The following is a 15,079-nucleotide window of genomic DNA, read 5'->3' on the forward strand; positions in this document are numbered from 1 at the left end:
TCATCCACAGAGCAGCTAAAACGAGCAGAACCAAAGGCAGAGGCCATGGGCAGGACCCAGCTCAGCCACGTGCAGGGCAGGACTCACAGCCTGCTGGAGCCTCATCCTGACACCCATGGGGTCCAGGCCTTCTGCTGGTGGGACATTGCTGTCTCCAGGGAGGCACTGAGGAACCTCAATCCCTTTATTCCGGGTGCAAAGGAAGAGGATGAGATGGGTGGTGAGATGTGAGATGAGATGACAGGACATGCCATAACACAGTGATGAGATGATGAGATGGACTCTCTGGAAGGCCATGGACCATACTTCTGACTGTGGATGCTCAATGTTCTTTCTCCAAGACAATCTCTTTCTCCAAGCCCCAGCCACAGACCCTCCACAGGGCCAGCTGGGGTCCCACAGAGCATCCCTCAGACTGGCAGACCTGGCAGGGACCCACCTGGCTTTTGGTGACCATGCTCAGAGCTGGCATTCCATGGAGCACCCTGTCCCCAGGTGCCTGCACCATGCCCCACCAGGCTGGCACCAGGGCACTGTCCCATGGCCAGGCTGGCCCTCCAGAGCTCCAGGGCCAGCTGGTGGGATGGAGCCACGTCTGTAACACGCAGAGCACTGACAGGAGGCACACAGGCTTGGCTGAGGCTTCTGCAGGCTGATCCCATTGCGTCTCTCTGGAAACCTCAGAGAGTGCCTGTCTGCATGTTGGGGGCCAGGCCCATGGAAAAGCAGACCCCAGTTCTCTGGAGCTGGAGGTGACTATGCTCAGCAGCACAGGCCCAGCGCTGGGCTCAGTTCCACAGGCAGGAGCATGGGGACTCCAGCACAGCCCTGCAGCCCCAGTTTGTCCCTGCTGGGCTCCCAAACACGGCCAGGCTCCTACTCCCACAGCTGCAGGAGCAGGGCAGCGAGCCCCAAGACGAGGATGAGGATGATGAAGGTGATGGCTGCAGCCCACAGGGAAGACCTGTGGCCCTTCAGCGTGGCTGGAGCCTCGGCCGGGACCATGTTGGTGAGGTTCAGCATGTACCCCAGTGTCCAGCCCACATCGGCACCCCCCGCCTGCCCCAGAGAGAGGGGACAGGGTTAGCCCTGCAGGAGAGCCCCTGCTGGCACAGGGCCACCCACCCACTCCTGCTCAGCCCATAGCAGTGCCCCAGCACGGGGGGAGGCAGGGCTCTGCACCACTGCACCCCAGCATGGGGCTGGCTAGCCCCAGCACCCCCACACAGGGTCTGGCTCCCCCCCAGCACCCCAAAACATGGGCTGGCTCCCTCCCAGGACCCCAGCACAGGGGTGGCTCCCCCTCAGCACCCCAATGTGGGGGCTGGCTCTCTTCAGCACCCCCACACAGGGTCTGGCTCTCCCCTGCACCCCAACATTTGGCATGTTCTCCCCCAGCACCCCAACATGGGGCTGGTTCTCCCCCAGGACCACCTCTGCTCCCCCCCACGGGCTGGGAGCAATGCCCACCTTCATCTGGAAGAAGATGTTGTTCCAGCTGGTCTCGTTGAACTTGTAGGCATCGAGGAGGAGTGTGAGGATGTAGTTGGCGTTGGCACAGTATTTTGGCAGTCGCTTGGGATTCTCTTTGGGGTAGCTGGAAGACAGCTGGGGTGGGAATGTTTGGGGGTGAAGGGGAGTTATTGACAGGCACTTTCTGGGCAGAGACAACACCCTGAAATGTGCTGCATGAGCAGCAGTGGCTCCGCAGTCACTAGCACCCAGGAAGAGACTCCTGGGCTGAGCAGTGATTTTGGACCTGTCTCTGCAGGGCAGCTCCTTTAGGGAGGATTTACGCTCCACATGGAAACAGAGGCACGTATTGTAGCTTATTGTAGCCCCTCCTGCCCCAGATTCTCCATCTCAGCCTCTTCAGTAATGGGCTCCTGCTCTCTGCCCCATGGCGGTGCTGGCACATTTCTGGGCTTATCCACCCCCATGTGTTGCCCAGAGGAACTGTGGCTGCTCCATCCCTGGAAGTGCTCAAGGCCAGACTGGATGGGCTTAGAGCAACCTGCTCTAGTGGAAGGTGTCCATGCCCATGTCAGGGATGTGGAACAAGATGGGCCTTCCCAACCGAACCAATCTGGAATTCTATGATTCCAAAATTTTACTTGTTGGTAAAATTGCTGGGTCTGCTCTCACCATCCTCCCTGGCATCCCCATCCCCACCTCCATCCCCACCTCTAACCCCAGCTGCTTGCTGCCCTTGCCTGCCCTAGCTGCCCTTTTCCCAAGGGTGAATGAGCAGGGAGTGGATGCAGGACAGTCCCAGCTCCACACAGAGCTCAGGAGTGGCTCAGAACCAAAGAGCCTTGCCCTGGAGGGGTCCCCACTCCCTCCCCCTACCCCAGGACCCCTTTGCTTCTGAATGTTCCACTGTGCCTCCATCCTGAGGAACGTACATCCTCCCAGCTCCTTGTGCAGAGCCCCTCGATGGCCGCTCTGACCACGGCCAGTGGCTGCCCCTCCGTCAGGTTCAGGAACTTGAAGTTATAGTAGAAGGCAGAGAAAGCCTGCAAGGTGAGAGACAGAAACCCTGGTGAGTCGCAGTGGGGCATCCCTGGCAGCTGCCTGAAGTGGGAGGTGGGGTTTTTCTTCACGGGGTCTGTCCCAGCCCAGGTACTCCCAGGGCATTGCTGTCCCTGTCCCTGTCCCTGTCCCTGTCCCTGTCCATGTACTTGTCCCTGTCCCTGTCCCTGTCCCAGTCCCAGCAGATGATGGGCTGGGGGCTGGTGCCTGCTGGTGACAGCCACACAGCCAGCACAGCCAGAGCCTTGCCTGAAGCTGCTGTCTCAATTCCTATTGAAAAGTCCTGTTTTATTAACAAATCCATGGCAGTGTCCAAGGCCGGGCTGGACAGGGCTCGGAGCAGCCTGGGACAGTGGGAGCTGTCCCTGCCCATGGCAGGGGATGGCTCAAACTGAGCTCGAAGGTCCCTTCCGACCCAAACCACTCTGGGATTCGGTGATTCTCAGCACGGTCCCGTGTGGAGGTTTGGCTGGAAAACCATCCAGCAGCAATGCCCAGCGTGCCCTCGGGCAGTGCTGCTTGGGGCGCCTCTTGCCCCCGTTCCCTGCAGGGAGGTGACAGTGCCGTGGGGCAGCGGGGACAGCCCGGCCCCGGGGGAGGACAGCCTTTCCGAGGTGGGAGCACGGGTTTGCCTTACAATGAACTGCCCCCGGAGCGGGGGCTGGGAAACGCCGTCAAAGGGGCACTCCTGGCTCTGGGCACACGCCGAGAAGTTGAAGAGCTTCCTGAGCGCTGCCAGGCAGGCGCTGGCGCTGCCCCTGCCCTCCAGGGTGACCGTGCTGTCGCCCAGGGGCAGGCGCGGGTCGCTGCCGTCCGTGCAGGGGCTGGCGCGGAAGGAGGACAGCGACACGGACTCCTTGTAGCCCTCTGGGTAGCAGGGGTGGTGGACTCGTGTGCTGGGCGACGACTCCTGGGGACGGCAAAATGCAGCTGCAGCTCCTCCGGAGCCTCGTGGGCACACCCAGCATCTCCCCAAAGCCCAGGCACCGGCATTCCCAACTCCTCTGCAGGGAAAGACCCTCCTGCCCTTCAGTCCTGGTCTGGCTGGCTGTCCCAGCATGAGCCCAGCACTAATTATCACCCTGCTTTATCTCATTCCCTCTCCCACAGAGGCAGACCAGTTTCAAGGACCCAGCGTGTCACTGCCCTGGCCAGAAGGATCATTTTTGGGGACATATAAAGCCCTTTAGAGAGGCTAAAACTAAAAGCAGCTAAAACCTCTAAAACCAGCTCTAGCTCTGGTTCTAGCTGCAACTCTATCCAGGGGCACCATATGGGACTTTCCTGGCCATGGAGCAAGGGCAAACCCTTCTGGCTCACCAAGGCTGCTCTGCGGGCCAGGTGCAGCTCCATGAAGATGCTCTTCACCTCTGACCTTCCAAAAAATGGCCTGAGAAAGGTCTTCAGCTCGTGTTTCTCAGGTTGTGAAGTCACAGAGTAGCTGAGGTTCAGGGGAGCTGGAGGTTCCCTGTGACAACCCTCTTGTTAAGGTATGACCAGCTAGAGCAGGCTGCTCAGAGCCTCGACCCATCAAGTTCTGAGGATCTCCAGAGACGATGACTACAGCATTTCTGGCTCTTACTCCAAAATCTGATCATTCCTATTGGGGAAAACTTTTCCCCTTTTTCTGTTTGGAAACTCAGATGTTCCATCTTGTGCCCCTTGCCTCTTGCCCTGGCACTTTGCACCTCTGAGAGGAGCCTGGTCCTGCACTTCTGCACACCCCAGGTGAAGACAGAAGATCCCAAACTTCCCCTTTTGACATTTTTCCTATCCCTGGAAGCGTCTAAGGCCAAGCTGGGTGGGGCTTGGAGCAGCCTGGGATTGTGGAAGGTGTTCCTGCCCATGGCAGGGGGCAGACCAGGATGATCTTTAAAGTCCCTTCCAACCCAAACCAGTTTGGGATTCTACTATACCCCTGCTCCTCTCCACATCTGCCCTGCCATGCTCCAAGGAGTCTGTCCTTGCTCTCGGTCTTTGCTGATGCCTCTCCAGAAGAGCCATGCCTGTCCTTACTTTATGCATTAACAGGTGTGTGGTTGGCATCATGACACTAAAGGTCCCAGCAACCTCTCACCACAATTAATTCCTTCGCCAGCCGCTTCAGCATCTCGTCCTGCCCGTAGCAGAGGTAGCTGTGAGTGTAGATGTTGTAGCTGTACCCGTACAGGGAGAACTCAGAGGCTCCATTCTGGTTCAGTACCGAACCTTCGGGCATAAAGGTGATTTGGGTGGATGCTCCTCCAAGATCCAGTGCCCCAAAAATGTTGGCTGCCTCCGGATGAAGCCACGTGTGCGCTTTGGGAGAGTACTGCCAACGAGAGCCAGGAGAGGAAGAGGAGTAGCACAGAATGCCCTGAGCAGAATTCTCATCCCATTGAAGACAACAAGATTTTGTTATTAAATTCAATGGGCCTCTGCATGTGAGCCCCCCACCCTCCCTGCCCAGGCAGCTGGGATACTGATCAGAGATGGAACTCTCAGGTGGTCAGTAGGTGCTGACATTCTCAGTGGTCAGTAGGTGCTGACACTCTCAGGGGGTCAGTAGGTGCTCACACTCTCAGTGGTCAGTGGGTGCTGACACTCTCAGTGGTCAGTAGGAGCCCAGGTGCTGTGGGCTCACCTGGCTCTGAGTCACCACCCCCAGGCCCAAGTGCTGGTGGCAACTGGCTCGGGGACTCGCCAAGGAGGCTGCAGGGGTCCTGGTGCAGGAGGAAGGATTTCTATCCAAGAATCCTCCAACAGCCCCCACAGGACCCTGACACTGCCAGCACCACACTGAGCTGTGGCAGGGCTGGAACAGAGCTTTGGTCTGAGCTGCCTTCAGCTGGAGCCTCCCAGCACTGCAGGGAGATGGAGCTTCCCAGGCAGGGACACAGAGCCCAGCTGTGCTGCACTGACCTCCCAGTCCCTGAGAGACCCTCTGTCCACTCAGTGTGGAGATTGCCCTGAGCTCTCAGCAGCCACTCTCATTCCTGAACTCTCCCTCCTCACTCACTGTGGGCAAACCAGAGGATGTCTCCTTCCCTTGGATCATTCCCAAAAGCCACTAACCCTGACCTCTCCTGTGCTGAGAAAGCTTGAGGAAAATCAGAAAAGATGTATTAGCAAAGGAGTGGGTGTTCCACCCTTCTCCAACCTTGGTGAAGGAGTCCAGCAGGTAGTTGATAGTGATCCAGCCATAGGCCCCCTCTTCCTCTCCTGTAAGGATCCGAGCCCCTTTGAAAGCCACAGGGTACTGCTGCATGGTTTTAACAACCTCAGCCAGGATTTGCTCTGTTGCTGAGCTGTTCTGTTCTCTAGGAAGGATGCAAAGGACAGGACACATACCCAACTACAACAAAGGAAACACAAACTGGTTCTCTCCCAGTTCCACATCCTCCCAGTTTTTGCAACAAGCAGTCTGAAAGGGTTTCCTGCCACATGGCTTGTCTGAGCTGCTCATCCGAGGTGAATCCCAGCTGCCTCGGCTTGGCATTGCCATACCAGGAGCAACAGCAACCCCTCCCCTGCAGTGCAGCTTGATTCCAGTCACCCAGTGCCTTCCCAGGCCACCCTTCTCTGCCTGAGTGCTGGAGGCTGGAGTGGGTTGTGCTGCAAGACCTGGGTTTGAGCATTACCCCTGGCTGTGCCCAAGACAGGGCTGGTTGCTGACCTCCAGGGTTTTCAGGAAGGTTCCAGGCTGGGTTCAGCCCTCCCAGGGGGGAAGATGTCTCAGGGCTGTTCTTGCTCTCTGAAGTGAGCAGCCTTCAGGCTATGGCCCAGCTCCTTGCCAGGTCTGATTGCCAGGGCACAGAAATAACGTGAGCTATCTGCAGCCATAAAACCAAGAGCCATGAAATGAAGGCAGCCATTTGAAGAGAGCTAACATGGGCTGGTGAAAGGTGAGGACAGAACCTGCAGCACTTTGTTGCCTCCTCCCTCTGCCCCACCAGCACCCATCCACCTGGGCAGGTGGCACATCTGCTGGCACCCCAACCCCCTTGTTATTAATGAATAATGAAGAGCAAACAAAAACTGTGAAAAACATATCTTGCTTAGAACTGGGACATCCTGGGATGCCCCAACAGACATTGCTCAGGACAGTTCAGCCCTCCCTGTGTCCCCACCAAGCTGCCTTTCCCCCCTCTCCTCCCTGCCCAGTTGTTTGCTCATGGCAGCATGGGAGCTCTGTCACTGCTGCCACCCCCTGCCCCCAGCAGTACCTCAGTAGCCTCATGCCAGCCGTTGCTCCAAGATAAGCTGGGACATCCCTCTGCTTCTCAGCAGGAATAACCTGCAGGGCTTTATCCAAGCACTCCCTGAGGGAATTGCCAGCTTCAGGGGGATTGCTGGCGTAGCTTGATATGCCTTGCCCTGAAAAGAGTCAGGATGGGACTGACTGATAGGAATGGCTTGGGTCAAGGTTGTGGGAACAAGAGGGCACAGGGCAGTGAGGGCTGTCACCTCTTAACAACAAAGGTGCTTTTCCAGGGTCCCCTGGTCCCCTGAGACCTGACTGACTCACACGTCCATTCCTCTCCCGTGTCTCCCTTGCTTTCAGCAATGTCACTATAGGTGACATCTTCTCCAGCCAGGACAGCAGCTGGGAGCACTCCAAGGTGGAGGAACAAAAACTGATTCACCATTGACGTGCTCCAGTCCCCCCAGTGCATGGGCTCCACATGGTGCTGAGGGCTCAGGGACCCCCCAGCCACAGCCACAGCTCCCAGAGGACAGGGCTGTCGAGCCAGGTCACCCAGCCACCACTGGAACAGGGCAGGACAGAGCCCATGGCAGGGGATACTGACCCTGGACATCACAGGACAAGGTCTGGCTGACCACTCCAGTGTTGTTCTCCTTGTCTGAATCCCACTCGTAGACAAACAGAGAGGTGTGGGATGAGCCCGCATCAAACACCATCCCATACTGCAAGGGAAATCAACACAGAATCAAGGTGGAGGAGCAGCAGCCTGGCCCTGGCCCCATTGTGGCCCTGCCAGGGCAGTGGGGCCAGAAGATTCCCCCAAACCCATGTCTGAGGCACAAAACCCTTCAGCTGTGCCGTGGCAGAGCAGAGCTGTGGGCTCAGCCCCCCACAGTGACTAAGGGACTGTCATTCCCTCTCCTGAGGTCTGTGCTGCAATGCCAGCTCACACAAACATTTCCTGTTGTTTCCTCATGCTGTTTTATTTTCTTTCATGGTCACATACTTTTGTGTCTTTTGTGGCCCCACCTTGGAGCCAGCAACTCCCCCATCTCTTGTGCTCCCTGCTAGCCCATGGCAGCACCCAGCCTGGGCAGGGTTGGCAGGGCCTGTCCAGGAGCACTCAGCCACCTGCCTCTGCCCCATAAAGCCTTCCCCCACCAGCCAAAGCCCTGCCAGCCCTCCCCAGCAGGGTGGGATGCCATGCCCAGGGCACGACAGCGGGAGGCACGATGTTTGTGCCATGGTGTGAGGGTAGGGATGGACTGGGGGGAGCTGGCAGGAGCAAAGGGCACACTGAGGTGCCTGGCAGAGCACAGAGAGCAGCTGCCCCAAGGTAATCTCCAAACCTGGCACAGCACAGTGGGGATAAGTTCCAGAGGAGCCTTCCCCTCTGACTTTCTTCTGCCTGCACCTCCAAGTGGGGATATAACACCCACCCTGCTACTGCCAGGCAGGTCCTGACCCCACTGCCCCTCCCAGCCCCAGGGACCAGCTGCTGGCTCGGAGCACCTGCCCAAGGTGACTGGGCTCACCACAGGTGCTCAGGGACCTCCTCTGGACTCACCTTGACCGTGGGTGGCAGCGTCACATCTTCAACCCTGACCAGGCTGAGAACCAGGGCGATGATGGAGAGTGCCACCAGCGCCCCGATGATGGCACTGGTGCAGGATTTCTTCCTGGCCAGCATTATGGGGAAGGCTCCTGAAAACCCAAACACAGGAGAAGTGTGGCTGCACACCTGGGAGCAACGGTGTCAGTGAGAGCTGCAAGGAGACCCGCTCCAAAAGATGACCCTGTCTCAGGCCATGCCACTCACAAACCCTGGCGAATAATCACATCTTTTCCTGGGAAAAGCAGTATTAGGATAAAATACAGGGAGCTGGAGGAAAGAAGGGCTGGTTGCCCCGCAGCCTGGCAGAGCCATGATGGGATCGCAACAATCTCCCAGCTCCCACACCTGAGTCTGGGAGGAGTGAAAGGAGCCCTGTACGGAGCAGAGGAAAGCACAGGGAGCTGCAGAACCCTCACTGAGGCACTGCAGCAGGGCAGGGAGGGTGTGTTTCATGGGCTGGGAAGGGCAGCTCACCTGCCTGCACTCCCGGAGCCCTGCCCCAGCTCTCCAGGCTGTGCCCTGGGGGGTCCCTCGGGGTCCCTCTGTGCTCCTCCAGTGCAGCAAACCCAGCTTGGACTTGCCTTTTATGTCCTCTGGAAGCAGATACTGCTGGAAAATTTTTTCCCCATTATTTTCCCTGAGGGCTCATCAGCCTTTGGTGAAACTCTTGAATATCTGTTCTCCTGTTTGTCTTGCAGGTGTATATTCATGGCCCAGTTTGGCACTGCCCTTATCTTCAGCCAATTTGTTTCTCCTCCTCCTCATTTGAATGGAATCGTATGAAAGACACATCACTGCATTTAACCATTGTCCCTCTGCTTCTCTGAGCTGTCACAGAAATATCTGTGTTCTCATTGCTCTCCCCAGCCTTCACACTCCCATTATAAGCTCTCCACAAGGTCTGTAAGAGATGAGTGCTGTTTGCAATACCCACTGCCCTGCAGTCTAGCAGAGTGCTAGTACCTGACAGTAAATGTCCCTGCAGGGAGGTGGAAGCTCCCATCGGAGGGGAGGATTGCCCTGCCAGGGTCTCAGCTGCCCTGGCTGTGCTTTGCCTCGGGAGAGGCCAAGGCACCGTCATGGCCCCACTGCGACTGTGGCCACCCCTTCCCGGGGTTTGACCCAGCTTTGTGCTGCTCCTGGGGTCCCTGCAGACCCCGAGGAGAGCTGAGGGACTGGGGAGGGCTCGGGAGCTCCTGGGAGCGGAAGGGCAGGGGAGCAGGGCTCTGCTGTCCCCGGGCCTGCGGCCGAGCCGCTTCCTGCGCTGCAGCTCCCTGATAAGAGCGCAGGATCCGCGCGGCCTGGCCGGCTCCGGCTGCCTCAGCCCGGCCCAGCGGGGCCCTGCCGCCAGGGAAAGGCTGCCTGGGGAGCTCTCCTTGCCCTGCCCTGCCCAGCACCTTGCCGGGGCTGCAGAGGTGCTGCGGTGTGCGCTGGCGGTGTCACCGTGTCACCGTGACAGCAGGGGCTCCTCACGGCTCCGGCCGCTCCCTCTTCCTGCTCTCCTAATCTGGGATCTTCCACCCCGTGAGCAAGAGGCAGATTCACGCTCTGAGTCGACATAATGATTTTATTTCACATCCAGGCAGAGATGGGTGCTGGGTAGTGAATCAAAGCTGACACACTCTCCCGTTTTTGCACATTTGAAGCAACAGAAATCAGCATTTCCCTCCAGCTAACCACAGCTAGTGCAGCCATTGGTTTTGCAGCCTCTGCCTCATTTAAAGAGACCCTGCACACTTCATTTACTGCTCCTGCTCTGTGGGGAAGAGGCTTATGTGAGTAAAGGGTGATCACAGCCTGTGGGCAGGGATTTTACAATGCTAATGAGCACTGGAAGCACACAAAGTTGTTCTTTGGCTTTGTAGTTTGATTTATAGTGTCCTCCTGCTCTTCACGTCTCGGGTCATGGCTCTCACGTACTGCTTGATTGGTTATTCTCAAGTCTTTCATAAGTTCTTTTGTTTGTCTTGTACTGCAGTGAATTTTTAACCTTCTCATGGTACTTCATTCCAATAAATCCCCTCTCTGACACTTAGGGAAATATCTGTAGTGCATTTCCCGTAAGTCTCACCTTATTTTTGGAAAAACATAGTTGGCTCTTACCTGAAAGAACAAAATAAACACAAACTCTTTCATTTTGTGATATGAAGGCGTGTCAGTACAGTGTCTGTGGGCTCACGGCACTTCAACATTCCCATGGCAGTGTCCTTTGGGGCGGCTCCTGAAGCCCAGAGGGTGCCACCCTTCCTGCATTCCCACCTCCACACAATACACAACCTTTGGATTCACCTGGATTCGGTGGGAGGGGTGGATGAGTGGCCCTGCTCTGGAAATCCCTGCTGACTGCACAGGGCTGTTCTGAGCACAGGGGGCTCGTCCCAGCCTGGGACAGAGAGGCACCAACCAGCCCTGGTCCCTCGGGGACATGTGGCACTGCCAGTGGCTGTGTGCACCCAGGGCTGACCAAACCTCCAGCTCCAAGCCCAAACACAGGATGAGCAACTCTGCACTTCACTTTTCCTGTCCCTTTTTGTAGTAAAGAAACAGTCCCAGAGGTTTTGTTGAGGGGCTGTTCCCCCTTGCCCGTGCTGGCCCCATGTGCAGCTCTGCCAGGTGATGCTGCCCTGGCTGGGCTCTGGCTGTGAACCACAGGATCACAGGGATCTGTGTGGAAGGACACAGTTCCAGCTGCCTTATCTCAGCTGAGTCAAACAGGCCAATGCTGGGAAGGAAACACTGTGCAGGGCAGCCCTCACTGCCCCTGACCCTCCCCAGCAAGGCCCCAGCAACACCTGGCTCTGTGCTACATCAGCCCTCAATTTCCTTCAGACAGTCCCACCCAAAGGGGTGTCTCTCTAAATTTGGGGTCTCAGGGGTCTGTGGTATCTGAACATGCCAGGACCTGGAAGGGCCATGGGATGCCTGGCCCCAGGAGCAGCTGCTCTCACAGGGTTCCCTCAGGTCCTTGGGCACATCAGCCCCAGCCCTGTTTGGCTTCAGGGCTGTGCTCTGCTGAGAGTGAAATGTGCTATTTACTCCCAAGGGAGAAAGGGACCAAGTGTCTCGTTCTGACTTCTGACAGACAAATCTGCTGTGGGGAAGCGAGGCTAGAGTACACACACACCCCTGTTTGACCTGCCTTTGACATGTGTTTGTTTGCCTGTGGCCCTTGCCGTGGCTCTGGCACCCAGCAGGGAGTTGCCAGGCTGGTGTGGGGACTCGGTGGGGCTCTAGCCCAGCCATCACTGCCAGGCTGACGGCTGTTTGTGAAATGACATCACCTCCACTGCCAACACCTTCCTGGTGCCTTCTGAAAGGAAAGCACCCTGACTCAGGGTTAAAAAAGGGAGTCTCATTTCCCAGAACTCAAGTTTCTGCTCCATGAGGTCACCCCAGTCCCAGGATGGGAGGTGCAGGTGGTGGCTCTGAGCATGTCCCATGTCCCCAGGGGAGCTGCTCCACTCACCCCATGTTCCTTTTCCAGGCATTCCCTGGGTCCTGCTGTGACTTGTTCCAGCAGAGACCAGCTCCAGCCCTCCCTTCCACTCTGATTCCAGCAGGGCTGGTGGAGTTTGGGCCATTTGAAGCTTCCTTGTCCTCAGGTGCTGCCCATGGCAAGTTGCAGGGAGGGATGGAGGTCCCTTGGGCCACCCATTCCCAGATGTGTTTTGGGAGCCCCCTTGCCCCCCTGGAGGCCCAGGCCATGCTGGAGCCCTGTCCTCCTGGTGCACGGAGCCCTTCTGGGCTGTGCCAGGCTGTGCTGTGGGCATGGACACAGCAGCACTGGCTGCTCTCCTGCAGTGCCCCCTGCCCAGTTTCAGATGGCTCTGCAGGGGCTGCTCCGGTCCCTGCAGGAGCTGGGACACACAGAGAAGGGTGGCAGCTGGGGCTGGTACTGCCCCTGTGCCACAGCAATGCTGCTTTGGCACCTTCCCCACCAGCCCAGGGTAGAGAGGGGCTCGGGGCTGGGATCCCAGCAGCCCTGGGAAGCTGCACCTCTCTCCCAGGGTATCCACAGGGCCAGAGCAGCAGGGACTCCCTGCTGCTGGGTTTGGGAAGGGACCCACCAGCCACAGCAGCAAAAATGAGCCCAGAGGTGACATTTTCATCTTTGCCAGGATGTACTGCAGCGTGGGGAAGAGTTCTGGCTGGAACCCGAGGAGTCTCCAGGCCAGGCCAGACACCTTGATCTCACACTGGGCAGGGAATGGGTGTCAGGGTCCCCTCAGGCTGTCAGAGGGGGAGGCTCCAGCAGAATTTCTCCATGGGGGGTGCTCCCAGAAAGAATTCTGTGTGGCCACAGGCTGGTGTGCCAGCACTGCACTGCTGAGTGCCAGGGCAAATGCCACAACAAGGTTTGTTCCAGGACTTGGTGGCCCTGGGCACAGCAGGTGACTCCTCTGCACCAAGCAGGAGTCCTGGGAAGGGACACGGGGTGGTCCTGGCTGCCAGACCACCCCAGCACCCCCACCAGGGCAGCACAGCCAGTGCCACCGTTCAATGTTGTGTCACCCCTGTGTCCCCACACACCCCAGGGAAGCTGCCTTACCTTGGAGGAGCAGAGCTGGGACACGCTGAGCACTGGCTTGTCCCCAAGGCAGCAGCAAAGCACTGGCAGAGCCACTCGCAGGTGAGGCGGGTGGCACACGGGGATGTGGCACACGGGGAGATGTCCCCTGTCCCAGACAGCACCCCAGTGACTGGGGTGGGTGCTGGTTGGGGGACTCGGTGCAGGCAGCCCCAGCAGGGCTGGGCAGCAGCAGAGGGCTCCGTGCTGTGCAGCGAGGCTGAGGGATGTGATCTCCCGGACAGCACCCCAGTGACAGGGCTGGTGCTGGCTGGGGACTCGGTGCAGGCAGCCCCAGCAGGGCTGGGCAGCAGCAGAGGGCTCCGTGCTGTGCAGCGAGGCTGAGGGATGTGATCATCCGTTTGATCTTCCTCAGGGCTGATGAGCCCCTTCCTGAGTTTATTAATTAGCTGGCTGTTGGCAGCTGTGGGCGTGTCCAAAGGCACCGTGGGTCCCCAGGGCCATTCTGTGAGTGTCCCCTCCTGACTCAGAGGCTTTGCTGCCTGTCCTGCTCCTCTCCTGTCCCTCACCTGCTGCGGCTCCAGTCCCCCAGCAGCCACTGTCCCCACACAGCTGCCACCCACAGCCCCCTCCCAGCCCACACCAGTGACCCTGTGGCTGCTGCTGACACCCTTCTGGGACAGCAGGTGACAGAACAGCCCTGGCTGTGCACTCAGGGTGACGGGGGCGTGTGGCACAACCACAGCAAGAGCAGGATGAGCTCACACTGCTGTGAGCCGGGGGTGACAGCAGCAGGCAGCTGCCACCTCCCAGGTGACATGTCCTTGGCTCAGGGGAGCCAGAGAGCTCCAAGGGGAATAACCTGAGCACCTGGAGCAGGTGACAGCAAGCCCTGGGAGAAACAGGAGCATCCCAAGGGGAAACAGGAGCTGTGAGGCAGGTCCAGTGGCACCTCAGGGTGTGCAGGAGTCACAGAACCTCCTGAGCTGGAGGGACCCACGGGAATCATCCAGTGCAGCTCCTGGCCCTGCACAGACACCCCAACAATGCCACCCTGGGCATCCCCGTGACACTGGCCCTCCACACGCTGCTCTGCACTCCCACAGGGAATACTGAGTTCCTCCTGCTCTCTGGGGGCTCTGGGGCAGTGTTGCAGCCCGAGGCTGGGGCTCAGCGAGACCCCCCTTCAGAACCAGCACCTGCCTCCTCACACCCCCATTTCCATGTTTAGGAAATGGAGTGAAACACAGAGGAAAAATCATATTCCTGTTCAAAAATACACACACCAGTGATCTGAACATGACCTCACAAAACCCTGCCAGGGCACTGAAAGTAGGAAGTGCTCAGGGAGGTGAGGGGACAGATGGAAATCCATGAGCCAGCTGCTGGGCAGGGCAGGGCAGGGCAGGGCAGGAGCCTGGGCTGTACTGGGAGATCGACAGCAACCAGCCACCCTCCAGGCAGCAGTCTGAGGTACAACAGCTTTCCAGGAAAAAAGAATTTATAAATAAACCCAATCCTTCAACGCATCTTTATTAGAAAATACAATAACTGTCACGCCCAGCCGCGCTCGCAGCGCAGGCCAAGGCAGGGGCTGAGGGGGCACAGGCAGGGATGTGCAGCTTTTGGAGAGACGTGATGCTCTGCCCTGTCCCGGCCTGTCACCTGCCCTCCGCGGGGACAGCGAGGGCAGCCCCGGGCTCAGTTCACGCGGCAGGCCCGGATCATGAGCAGCTGCAGCAGGATGAAGACGGGCGACATGATGAGCCCGTACCAGAGCTCCCGCGTGTGCTCCACCAGCTTCTGGCACAGCAGCATCTCGAACACGAACTTGAGGCTGAGGATGGTGAGGATCCAGAAGAGCCGCAGCACCGCCAGGCGCTTCTCGCCGTCCTGGAACAGCCGCACGGACACGATGGTGGTGAAGTAGGTGCTGAGCCCGTCGGCGGCGAAGAAGGGCACGAACACGACCCACCAGGAGAGCGCGGCGGCCGCGCCGTCCACCTTGAGCACGAGCAGCACGGAGAAGGCGAGCAGGGCCAGCCCGTGCAGGAACAGCTCGAAGGTGGCGAAGCCGAGCCACTGCACGAGCTCGCGCAGGGAGAACAGCATCGTCCGGCGCTACGGTTACGGCACCGCCACCGGCACCGGTCCCCAGCCCGGCAACGACAGCGACGCCGGCCCCTGACCCGGCACCGGCACCAGGCCAGGCCCGGCC

The 15,079-nt window shown here is 58.5% G+C and overlaps 2 protein-coding genes across 2 annotated transcripts; both read right to left on the minus strand.

Moving 5' to 3' along the window:
- Positions 1 to 3: 3 nt before the first annotated feature.
- On the minus strand, positions 4 to 10,426 carry LOC120507357 (ectonucleoside triphosphate diphosphohydrolase 8-like). The gene is made up of 10 exons (XM_039719881.1): positions 8,808 to 10,426; positions 8,286 to 8,422; positions 7,323 to 7,440; positions 6,738 to 6,888; positions 5,672 to 5,831; positions 4,610 to 4,843; positions 3,170 to 3,442; positions 2,406 to 2,516; positions 1,471 to 1,608; positions 4 to 1,059 (listed from the first exon to the last, which is right to left on the minus strand). Exons 2-10 carry the CDS (start codon positions 8,406 to 8,408, stop codon positions 877 to 879), a joined length of 1,491 nt encoding a protein of 496 aa, XP_039575815.1. The 5' UTR covers positions 8,409 to 8,422; positions 8,808 to 10,426; the 3' UTR covers positions 4 to 876.
- A 3,951-nt stretch (positions 10,427 to 14,377) lies between these two features.
- Positions 14,378 to 15,077, minus strand: TMEM203 (transmembrane protein 203). The gene has a single exon (XM_039719911.1). The coding sequence runs from the start codon at positions 14,971 to 14,973 to the stop codon at positions 14,563 to 14,565; it is 411 nt and encodes a 136-aa protein (XP_039575845.1). The 5' UTR covers positions 14,974 to 15,077; the 3' UTR covers positions 14,378 to 14,562.
- Between the last annotated feature and the right edge of the window lie 2 nt (positions 15,078 to 15,079).

Source organism: Passer montanus, unplaced genomic scaffold (assembly GCF_014805655.1).
Source record: "Passer montanus isolate IOZ18808 unplaced genomic scaffold, ASM1480565v1 scaffold43, whole genome shotgun sequence".
Taxonomy (NCBI): Eukaryota; Metazoa; Chordata; class Aves; order Passeriformes; family Passeridae; genus Passer; species Passer montanus.